This window comes from Erpetoichthys calabaricus, chromosome 11 (genome assembly GCF_900747795.2).
Source record: "Erpetoichthys calabaricus chromosome 11, fErpCal1.3, whole genome shotgun sequence".
NCBI lineage: Eukaryota > Metazoa > Chordata > Cladistia > Polypteriformes > Polypteridae > Erpetoichthys > Erpetoichthys calabaricus.
The window spans coordinates 60,201,286-60,213,524 of NC_041404.2; the positions used below are offsets into that span (position 1 = coordinate 60,201,286).

Genomic DNA, 12,239 nt, shown 5'->3' on the forward strand with positions numbered 1-12,239 from the left:
TGCCGCCTAGTGGATAACCTCCCAGTGGCAAATGGAAAACTACTAAGGAAGTTCTGAGTGATTTAGAAATTGTAGACAGAGATGAGCCGCTCAGATTAAACAGGCTGAAATCAAACAAATCACCAGGACCCAGGTCCATCTTAACGCATGGGCACGCAGGGCAGTTGCCTGGGGGCCCCATGAGCATGGGGTTCAGGTTATTTCTGATGCCTACAGTGCATCCGGAAAGTATTCACAGCGCATCACTTTTTCCACATTTTGTTATGTTACAGCCTTATTCCAAAATGGATTAAATTCATTTTTTTCCTCAGAATTCTACACACAACACCCCATAATGACAACGTGAAAAAAGTTTACTTGAGGTTTTTGCAAATTTATTAAAAATAAAAAAATTGAGAAAGCACATGTCCATAAGTATTCACAGTCTTTGCCATGAAGCTCAAAATTGAGCTCAGGTTCATCCTGTTTCCCCTGATCATCCTTGAGATGTTTCTGCAGCTTCATTGGAGTCCACCTGTGGTAAATTCAGTTGACTGGACATGATTTGGAAAGGCACACACCTGTCTATAGAAGGTCCCACAGTTGACAGTTCATGTCAGAGCACAAACCAAACATGAAGTCAAAGGAATTGTCTGTAGACCTCCGAGACAGGATTGTCTCGAGGCACAAATCTGGGGAAGGTTACAGAAAAATTTCTGCTGCTTTGAAGGTCCCAATGAGCACAGTGTCATCCGTAAGTGGAAGAAGTTCGAAACGACCAGGACTCTTCCTAGAGCTGGCCAGCCATCTAAACTGAGGGATCGGGGGAGAAGGGCCTTAGTCAGGGAGGTGACCAAGAACCTGATGGTCACTCTGTCAGAGCTCCAGAGGTCCTCTGTGGAGAGAGGAGAACCTTCCAGAAGGACAGCCATCTCTGCAGCAATCCACCAATCAGGCCAGTATGGTAGAGTGGCCAGACGGAAGCCACTCCTTAGTAAAAGGCACATGGCAGCCCGCCTGGAGTTTGCCAAAAGGCACCTGAAGGACTCTCAGACCATGAGAAAGGAAATTCTCTGGTCTGATGAGACAAAGATTGAACTGTTTGGTGTGAATGCCAGGCGTCACGTTTGGAGGAAACCAGGCACCGCTCATCACCAGGCCAATACCATCCCTACAGTGAAGCATGATGGTGGCAGCATCATGCTGTGGGGAACTGGGAGACTAGTCAGGATAAAGGGAAAGATGACTGCAGCAATGTACAGAGACATCCTGGATGAAAACCTGCTCCAGAGCGCTCTTGACCTCAGACTGGGGCGACGGTTCATCTTTCAGCAGGACAACGACCCTAAGCACACAGCCAAGATATCAAAGGAGTGGCTTCAGGACAACTCTGTGAATGTCCTTGAGTGGCCCAGCCAGAGCCCAGACTTGAATCCGATTGAACATCTCTGGAAAGATCTTAAAATGGCTGTGCACCGACACTTCCCATCCAACCTGATGGAGCTTGAGAGGTGCTGCAAAGAGGAATGGGCAAAACTGGCCAAGGATAGGTGTGCCAAGCTGGTGGCATCATATTCAACAAGACTTGAGGCTGGAATTGCTGCCAAAGGGGCATCGACAAAGTATTGAGCAAAGGCTGTGAATACTTATGGACATGGGATTTCTTAGTTTTTGTATTTTTAATAAATTTGCAAAAACCTCAAGTAAACTTTTTTCATGTTGTCATTATGGGGTGTTGTGTGTAGAATTCTGAGGAAAAAAATGAATTGAATCCATTTTGGAATAAGGCTGTGACATAACAAAATGTGGACAAAGTGATGATGCGCTGTGAATACTTTCTGGATGCTCTGTATGTGTGTTTCTCTTTTGCTATCAAAACAGGGGCCCCATTGCTCTACTATGAAGCTGTTAAGACGGCTCTGCCAGGACCAGATAATATTTATCCTCAAGTTCTTAAGGAGGCTGGCGAGTGCAGATATAAAACCATGACACATATTGTTGGGAAGTCGCTGCACATTGGGGAGATTCTGAAGGACTAGGAAAGTGGCAAATATCATCCCGTTATATAAAAAGGGGGACTGAACCGATCCAAGCAACTATAGGCCAGTAAGCTTAATGTGCATCACAGGGAAATTAATGGAAGGAATTATTAAGGATAAGATTGAGCAACACCTGGCAAGGACAGAAGTTTAACTGAACAGTCAGCATGGGGTCAGAAGAGGGAGGTCGTGTTTTATCAACACGCTGGAATTCTATGAGGAAGCAACACAAGGATACGAGCAGAGTGGAGCAGATGAGATTATTGATCTGGATTTTCAGAAAGCATTTGATAAGGTGCCACATGAGAGGGTGGGCATCGAACTAAGAGAAGTGGGAATGTCAATGGGTGCAGAACTGGTTCAGACACAGGAAGCAGAGGGTGACGGTGTGAGGAACCTCATCAGAATTGGGAGATGTTAAGAGTGGTGACCAGCAGGGGGCAGTGTTAGGGCTACTGCTATTTTTAAATATTTATAAATGATTTAGATGGGCGGAGTGGTGGTTCTGAGGCTAGGGATCTGCACTGGCAATCAGAAGGTTGCCGGTTTGAATCCCGTAAAATGCCAAAAGAGACTCTGCTCTGTTGGGCCCTTGAGCAAGGCCCTTAACCTGCAATTGCTGAGCACTTTGAGTAGTGAGAAAAGCGCTATATGAATGCAAAGAATTATTATTATTATTAGATAAGAGGGTGGCACAGTGGTAGCGCTGCTGCCTCACAGTAAGGACACCTGGGTTCGCTTCCCGGGTCCCCCCTGTATGGAGTTTGCATGTTCCCCCCGTGTCTGCGTGGGTTTCCTCCCACAGTCCAAAGACATGCAGGTTAGGTTCATTGGCAATCCGAAATTGTCCCTAGTGTGTGTGTGAGTGTGTGCCCTGCAGTGGGCTGGCGCCCTGCCCGGGGTTTGTTTCCTGCCTTGCGCCAGTGTTGGTTGAGATTGGCTCCAGCAGACCCCCATAACCCTGTAGTGTGGATGTAGCTGGTTGAATAATTGACAGATGGATGGATTTAGATAGGAATATAAGTAATGAACAGGTGTGGACACTAGAGGGCACAGTCGCTCCTCCAACACAACACAACAGACACAGGGCACGAGTTAAAAGCACAATGATCTTATTTTGATTGAGAAATTCTTTCCAATTGTTTCCTCCACCACAGCCAATATTGGCACAATATTGAATTCTTCTTCTTTATCTGTCTCTTTCAACTGCACTTCGTCCAATTACCACCCGACTCTGGCTCCTTTCTTTGAGGTCAGTCCAGTCCTTTCTATATTGGCCAACCCAGAAGTGCTTCTGCTCTTACACCCACATGGTCTGCAAGTAATTCCGGGTTATGGCGGAAACGTCATACCACATGTCTTTTCAGCAGCACCCCCTGGCGGCACCCTCTGTACCCAACAGGGCTTATACAGTGCTGTAGGTTTGGATAGTTTTTTTTGGTATCCTTCAATAAGGGCGCGCACAAAAAGGCGAGCTTCAAAAGGGCGACCTCAATTTGAGCGCGGCTAATTAAGGCATTCGTAGATAATTTAGATAATAATAGATAGATAATAACAGTGGATAATAATAGAATATCTACATGGCATTGCACATAATCTACAGCTTCAAGTGTAACACAACAATGAGTAAGAGCAGGAAACAACGAAATATAGAGAGCTTTAGAAATAGTTCATTAGAAGTTCATGCATTAATTAATTGGATGTTTTAATATTCTTGCTTTTGCCTTTTTATACGTTCAATCATTGCCTTTATCTAATAAATTCACTGTAATAATTTTGTTGCGTTTGCCTTTATTCGCTGCACCCAATTGAGGTCGCCCTTTTGAAGCTCACCTTTTTGTGCGCGCCCTTATTGAATAGAACACCTTTTTTTTCCTTAATAAATAAAATCATCACTTAAAAACTGCACTTTGGGTTTACTTGGGTTATCTTTGTCTGATATTTAAAATTTGTTTGATGATCTGAAACATTTAAGTGTGACAAACATGCAAAAAAAATAAGAAATCAGGAAGGGGGCAAATACTTTTTCACAGCACTGTATATCAAACTCCAAGTCCCATGGTGCCCTGTGGGAACCCATGGCAGCACCTTAAACCAGGGCAGCTGCCATCTAGCATATTTTCAGTGTCCCGGCCAAGTTGGACTGCTGGCCATCCCTTATACTGGTTAAGTTTACAGATGATACCCAGATTGGTGGATTTGCAGATAATTTGGAATCCGTTATATCATTACAGAAGGACGTGGACAACAGAGAGGCTTGGGCAGATTTGTGGCAGATGAAATTTAATGTCAGTAAATGTAAAGAATTACACATAGGAAGTAAAAATGTGAGGTTTGAATACACAATGGGGGGTTGGAAAATTGAGAGTCCACCTTATGAGAAGGATTTAGGAGTCGTAGTGGACAACACTATGAACTGCCAGACAGTGTTCAGAAGCCATTAAGAAGGCTAACAGACTGTCAGGTTATATAGCACCTTGATGTGTGGAGTACAAGTCACAGGAGGTTCTGCTCAAGTCTTTATAACACACTGGTGAGGCCTCATCTGGAGTCCTGTGTGCAGTTTGGGTCTCCATAAAGACAGAGCAGCACAGGAGAAAGTCCAGAGAAGAGCAACTGGGCTGATTCCAGGGCTACAGGGGATGAGTTATGAGGAAAAATTGAAAGAGCTGAGCCTTTAAAGTTTAAACAAAAGAAGATGAAGAGGATACCTGACTGAAGTGTTTAAAATTATGAATGGAATTAGTCCAGTGGATCAAGACGGTGATTTTAAAGTGAGGTCATCAAGAATACGGGGACACAGCTGAAAACTTGTTAAGGGGAAATTTTGCACAAACATTAGGAGATTTTTCTTTATGCACAGAGAACCACAGACACTTGGAATAAGTGACAGTGGTAGACAGGAGGACTGTAGGAACTTTTAAAACTCCACTTGATGTAATCTTAGACGAATTAAGTGGACAGGACTGGTGAGCTTCGGTGGGCTGAATGGCCTCTTCTCGTCCAGATTGTTCAAATGAAACCTGCCTGAGCGTTCAGATATTGACTTTTTTAGACAGCTGACTTTAATGACTAGAGAATCAACAGTGGGGACTGAATAAGTCTGTTTGGTGATTTTATATAGCGCCCTTCCATAATGAAGTCCATCTCTAGGCACAATTGAAGTTAAAACTCAGCACTGTAAATACATTATGGGCCCCAGCAGGGAGGGGACCTACACAAGTTCACACAAGGCAGGCCATGATAAGAAGTTCACAAACAAACCTATGACTTATATAGCACCTTTTGATAGTCCACTCCATCTTAAGTCACTAATGCAGGTAGAACACAATAGATAGATAGATAGATAGATAGATAGATAGATAGATAGATAGATAGATAGATAGATAGATAGATAGATAGATAGATAGATAGATAGATAGATAGATAGATAGATAGATAGATAGATAGATAGATAGATACTTTATTAATCCCAAGGGGAAATTCCCATACTCCAGCAGCAGCATACTGATATTAACAATATTAAATTAAAGAGTGATAACAATGCAGGTATAACAGACAATAACTTTATATAATGTTAACATTTACCCCCCTGGGTGGAATTGAAGAGTCGCATAGTTTGGGGGAGGAACGATTTCCTCAGTCTGTCAGTGGAGCAGGACGGTGACAGCAGTCTGTCGCTGAAGCTGCTCCTCTGTCTGGAGATGATCCTGTTCAGTGGATTCTCCATGACTGACAGGAGTCTGCTCAGCGCCCGTCACTCTGCCACAGATGTCAAACTGTCCAGCTCCGTGCCTACAATAGAGCTTGCCTTCCTCACCAGTAATAGTCTGAATTCTTAATTACAGGCCCTACAATGAAATTGCTCATTCAGATCAACACAGACAGTCCACGGTTGGTAGGAGTGGAAAGTCAGGCTGATGACTTATATAGCGCCTTTTCATAGTGAATTCCATTTTTAGTGGGATTTTCATAGAGCAGCAATGTTTCCTTGAAGATGAAGTGACTAACAAAGGTTCACAGAGGGACTACATGACTTGGATTGAACCTTATTTGTTGTATATAGCACCTTTCTACATTTAATGGCATGGTGACACAGTGATTAGTGCCCCTGCTTCACGGACCCTGAATATTGGGCTCAGATCCCAAGTTCAGATGTTGTCATGTAGAGGTGACACGGTTTCACTCTGTCTGCATGGGTTAGGTTTGATTCATTGTCGATTCCCAGCTGCCCCTAGTATGAGTGTGAGTGGGACCAGTGGTGGACTGGTGTCCTGCCTTAGTGCTACTTAGATGCTCTCCAGGTCTGAAAATGAGATGAGGTGACCGTTTTAAAGTGACACTTATCCTAAGCCACTCTGTAGGTAAAACAGTTCATTTGTGTCCTGTGAGCTCTGGCAGGTGAATTGAGTCACTCAGGACCCCATAGTGATGGTGACTGTGCAGGCATTGTTTTAACTTTATATAGCGCCTTTCAAAGGTGAGTTCCAGCTTGAAATAATCTTCAGTTACAGCTCTCTAATTTCCAGATTTCAACAATGTGTCACTGCTGATAAACTTACTCACTGAGGAACAGAAAAACAGCCTCTCAGTAAAAGTCTCCAAACTCTCTCCCTGTATACTTCTGCAAATGCTCTTTCTTTAGTCGAAGTGTCAGGCTGCTGTGTGTTTGGTGGAGAGCTGGTTAGCCGGTGGTCCGCAGTGCACTTCTGCTGTTAATTCTTTAATTCTTCCCTTTTCTGATTCTTCTCTCTGTGTTTGTGCTCACTGTGTCTATTAGGGCTCTCTTCCCAAGTATGCACCGGCATCAAGAACTTTCTGCCTGTAAGAGACCCCCTTTTAACAGGGTGGTTTATGAGGGTGGGATCAGAGGGGGCTTGTTGTTGTCACATCACACAACTGCAAACTGGAGGGGAGTTTAAAGCTGGGCACCGCTGTTGGTGATCTCATCACCTGAGCATACCAGTCTAAGGCCATGTCACGTTACATGACCTTTCCAGATGTTTTCAGTCACAGAGCTCATTTACATAATGTCATCAAGTTGGGGGGGGGGTGTCACAGTGCGTGTCCTGTGATCAGCAGTCGTGTCGTCTGACATCCCCAGCTTCTCAGTCCAACCAATTTGTGACTCGTGGCCTCCAACAGGTTATGTGGCCTTAAATTGTAGGGGCGGAGCCTATGTGCAGTAACACTGACAGCCAATCAGTGCCAAGCAGGAAGTGCAATCCAGTGACTGTTGTGATGAGCAAAAAAGCAACATGAGACATTTAGAACATCTTTGTGATGTCTCATGTTTTAAAAACCAAGATAAAAATCGAAAAATGAAAGCAAGGGGGAGATACGGTGGCTGAACTCACCGCACCTGTAAACTCTGAGCAAGGGAAACAGCTGAGTCAGACAGCACGTTACTGGCGGTTATAAAAAAAAACAAATGAAGGACATGCGGCATTGTGGAAATGTGACACTGTGCTGGACGAGTCATCACGGAGTCACGTAAGATGACATTGCAAGTAAATTCTAAAGAGATCATCCAGGAGATCAGCAAGAGGAGTCATCAAATCTGACAACTCTTCTGACTGGAAGTCGTGTAACGTCACATGCCCAGTCATTTCTAGTATAAACTGACATAATTGGACAAAGAGATTGGCCATGAGATCATCAGCTCTGTGTCATCAAGTGTGACATCCCCTCAGACTAGAAGTTTTAAATACACCATGTCCTGTGGTTTCTAGTCTTCTAAACTGGTGTAGACAGGTGATGAGACTGGCAAATGTGGTCATCAAGTTTGACATCCCCTGTAACTAGAAGTTGTATAGTGTGACATAATAAATGTGGCTTAAGTCACATACAGTAAGTGGGCATCCTCAGGTGACGAGATCAGCAGCTATAGTTTCCAAGTCTGACATCCTCTCTGAAGAGCAGTAATGTGACGTCGGTTTAGGACTGTCACCTTCAGTGCGGCTGACGTTATCAGTGAGTGACTTTATTCAACATCAGTGACTGACATCTGTGGACAAAAATGCAAACTCCGTCACCTGCAGGTCTGTGTGTTGAGTTGAGACCAGCAGATCTCGCTCAGTGGGCCACGATGGCCTCCAGGTGAGCAGTGCGGGGGTCTCAAGGTCAGGCAGGTGTTTGAGGTGAAGAATTTAAAACTTCCGAGTTCAGGTAATTCTACTCAGTAATGAGGGCACCTCAGAGTGCCTGTTGATTGGCACACACGTGTCACATTGTCACTGAACTCTGTCCTTGTCTCAACACAAGAGCAGCTGGCCTTCACACTGCTGAGGATGACTCTGACAATTTATTATTTTTCTCTATTTTTGAAACCCTGCTCTCCTTCATCCTAACCTTCTATTTCACAGATGTTCCCTAGCTAACTTTTATATTAGTCAGACCATCTTGTGGCTTCCATATTTCAACAGACAACAGTCAGAAGATCTGTGACTGCGAGTGAACAGGCAGGTTTAGGACTTCTATATAGCGCCTTTCAGGGTGTGTAGTGAAGCAGTTTCCAGGCAGGACACAGTGGCTTCTTTTTTCTTTTTTTTACACTCAGATCACAGGCAGGTCATATAATTGGCACGGTGGTCCAGCATGCTAGGTGTGTTTGGGGTCATCTGAACTTTTTAATAATTATTAGTCACTTCTGTCCTCATTCATCATGAGTGTACAACGTCAGCCAGGATTTGTCTGACATAATGAGATTGAAACAGCTCAGATATCCCATAATATTCTACATATTGACTCCCTGTATGCAATGTGCTCCTTTAATTAACTAAGCTGTCGTGCAGAGTGGGCAGTGGTCACCTGATCCAGGACCACCACAGGTGTCGCCGTCCCATACCTGTCTCAGGTGTGCAGGTGGAGCTGAGCGCGGCTCTTAAAGTCTCCTGTGAGTGGAATGAAGGAAGTGTCACGTCTCTGGTTTTATTCTTCATATATCTTTCCTTTACAGACGTACAGTAAATGAGATATGGGTGGCAAAAAATGGAGCCTGTTGAATTCATAGAGGAACACCTGGAGGTTTGCTGATCTTCGCTCTACTTTGCACTTCACAAGCCCCCTTTGCCCCTCTGCTGACCCCTGCATCCTTTAAAATCTGAAATAAACGTTTACTTCTGGCATGAAAGCTGATTCTGGACTCATGTTTATTGTGTTTGTGTTTACCGCCTGTGACCTCCCAATCATGACACCATTCCACAGATCTTTCCAGATTTTCACACTGTAAGGCCTGGCAGGTGTGACGGCTCTTTTGAGTGACATTGCTGGATGCTGCGCCTGTCACTGGAGGAGTTCATAAGCCCAGAGTCTTTCTATTGTAAACACCATTTTGTCCACAATGTGGCCTAACAGGCAAGGTAGCTGCCTTGGGTGGCAAAGGAACTCAATGGTGAAGACCGAGTTTAGTGCCTTATGATTCTATATAGCGCCTTTCATCATGAACACCAGATTGTGACCCATTTTTCTCTAGTGAGAGCCATGATGAGTGCAGCAACTCGCTAAGCTCACAGATTGTCTCTCTTGGTGACTGAATGTGCCATCTTATCATCTTATTATTAGGTCTAGCAGGCATACTGACTCACTGGTGACACAAAGTCAATGCTCGGCTTTGAATTTGTGACCTTATGATTTTATATAGCACCTTTCATCATGAACATCAGATTTTGTTCCATTTTTGTCTACTGAGAGCCATGGCAAGTGCAGTGACTCGCTAAGTTCACAGAGTGTCACTCTTGGTGGCTGAATGTGCCACCTTATCCCCTTCTTCAGTGTTTTTTGTTATATAGTGCCTTGCTATTATGAACACCAATCCCTTTTATAGTTAAAGGACTAGCAGGTGCAGAGACTCGTCAGCTTGCTGCTAGAAACTGAGAAAGACAAGTTATGATTTGATGGTGTGGCCTTTTTTATAGCGCCTTTCCATCATGAACGCTGCTTCTTTCCACATTTCTGTATTTCAGGCCTGGCAGGCACAGAGACTCACTCAGCTCACAAGGAGTCACTCTTGGAGTCTGAACCTGCCACTTTTTCATTATATAGCGCCTTTTCTTATTATAACGCCTTCCTACTATAAACACCATTTCATTTTTCTGCATTGAGGCGCCCAGCAGGCACAGTGACCACAGGATGACGCAGTCACTGCTGGAGGATGACCTCACCTGCTTATGACTTTGTATAGCACCTTTTTGCATGTACTGGTGAGGGACATCATTCCTGAGCATTCTCATATGAAGCAAATGACGTCGGTTATCTTGGTGATGGCAGAGTCAGGCTATGGTGGTGCAGGGACAGGGAGACTGGTCAGAACTGAGGAGAGGATGAAAGAAGCCAAATAAAGAGAGAACCTTGAAGAGAACCTGCTCCAGAGTGCACAGCATCTCAGACTGGGATGAGACAGATCACCTTTCAGCATGACAATGACCTGAAGCACACAGCCACGACAATGCTGGAGTGGCTTCAAGACAAGTCTCAGAGGGTCCTTCAGTGGCCCAGCCACAGCCCAGACATAAATCCCATAGAAAGTCTGTGGAGAGAATTGAAGATGGCAGCATACAGAAGCTTCCCATCCAATCTAATCTAATGGAGCTGGTGAGGATCTGTCAGGAGGAACAGGATCAACTGCCCAAATCCAAGAGTTCAAAGCTTGTAGAGATGTCACCAGGTGCTCTGCGAGGTTTGAATACTTTTACAGATGTGAGATTCCAGTTTTTGATTTTTAATAAATTTGTAAATCTTTCTGAAAACATGTCCTCACTTTATTATTATGGGTCATTGAGTGTAGAGTGGTTGGAGGTGGGATTACATCAGGGATCGGCTCTGAGCCCTTTCTAATTTATAATGGTGATGGACAGGCTGACAGACGAGATTAGACAGGAGTCCCCGTGGACTGTGATGTTTGCTGATAACATTGTGATCTGCAAGCTGAGGAGACCCTGGAGAGGTGGAGATATGAGAGGAGAGAAATGAAGGACCACCAAGACAGAATACATGTGTGTGAATGAGAGGGAGGTCAGTGGAATGGTGAGGATGAGGGAGTAGAGCTGGCGAAGGTGGATGAGTTTAAAAACTTGGGATCAACAGTACAGAGTAATGGGGATTGTGGAAGAGAAGAGAAGAAGAGAGTGCAGGCAGGGAGGAGTGGGTGGAGAAGAGTGTCAGGAGTGATTTGTGACAAACGGGTATCAACAAGAGTGAAAGGGAAGGTCTACAGGACGGTAGTGAGACCAGCTATGGTATATGGGCTGGAGACGGTGGCACAGGAGACAGAGCTGGAGGTGGCAGAATTAAAGATACTAAGATTTGCATTGGATGTGACGAGGATGGACAGGATTAGAAATGAGGACATTAGAGGGTCAGCTCAAGTGGGATGGCTGGGAGACAAAGTCAGAGAGGCGAGATTGCGCTGGTTTGGACATGTGCAGAGGAGAGATGAGGGGTATATTGGGAGAAGGGTGCTAAGGATGGAGCTTCCAGTTAAGAGGAAGGCCTAAGAGAAGGTTTATGGATGTGGTAAGAGGGGACAAGCAGGTGATCATCTAGCTGGTACTTTTCCAACTCCTGCACTAATTCAGGTTCCTTCCTGTGCCATTTAGAACTGACTTTAAAATCCTACTGATGGTTTATAAAGCCTTAAATAATCTGCTCCATCTTATATCTCTGAATGCCTGTCACCTTACACTCCAAATCGTAACCTTAGATCTTCAAATGAGAGTCTGCTTAGAATTCCAAGAGCTAAACTTAACAGAAGTGGTGAGACGAGCGGCCTTCTGCTGTTATGCACCTCAAATCTGGAATATGAGTTTACTGATAGAAATTCGGTAAACAGTGGAGCACTTTAACAAACTGCTAAAAACTCATTACGTTAACATGGCTTTCCCAGAGCTTCGTTGTAGTGTAACCCTGATATTCTGTATATGTATTGAATTATCTTTTATTTTATTTTCATTGCTCCAAATTCAGTACTAACCCCTACTTTCTTTGCTGTTCTCTTTCCAGTTTTCTGTGTTGGCGATCTGTGCCCCCACCACCGTGCTGTCCCTACTTTTATGGATTGAAGGCCAGAGGTCCACATGACCATAATCATCTAATTCTTCCACAAGAACCCTGAAAACCTGAAGACTGATTTAGATCATTGATGTTAGGTAGACGCAGTGGGTAGCACTGCTGCCCTCGCAGTTGGGAGACCTGGGGACCTGGGTTTGTTTCCCGGGTCCTCCC

General features: G+C 44.4%; 2 protein-coding genes across 16 annotated transcripts in view; one reads left to right on the forward strand and one right to left on the reverse strand.

Annotated features, from left to right (window-relative positions):
- Nucleotides 1-9,150, forward strand: part of LOC114660438 (serine protease inhibitor Kazal-type 1-like) — a 565,538-nt gene extending 556,388 nt beyond the window's left edge. For 10 of the 11 annotated variants that reach the window (XM_051934264.1, XM_051934263.1, XM_051934259.1 and 7 more), the window contains one exon: nucleotides 8,977-9,150. In XM_051934264.1, coding sequence (XP_051790224.1) covers nucleotides 8,977-9,022 — 46 coding nt within the window. In that variant the 3' untranslated portion in view covers nucleotides 9,023-9,150. The remainder of the gene's footprint in view (nucleotides 1-8,976) is intronic. The other variant, XM_051934250.1, reaches the window with a different exon arrangement.
- The window catches only part of LOC114660439 (serine protease inhibitor Kazal-type 1-like), an 821,621-nt gene that overhangs the window by 746,586 nt on the left and 62,796 nt on the right, over nucleotides 1-12,239 (reverse strand). The window lies entirely within an intron of this gene.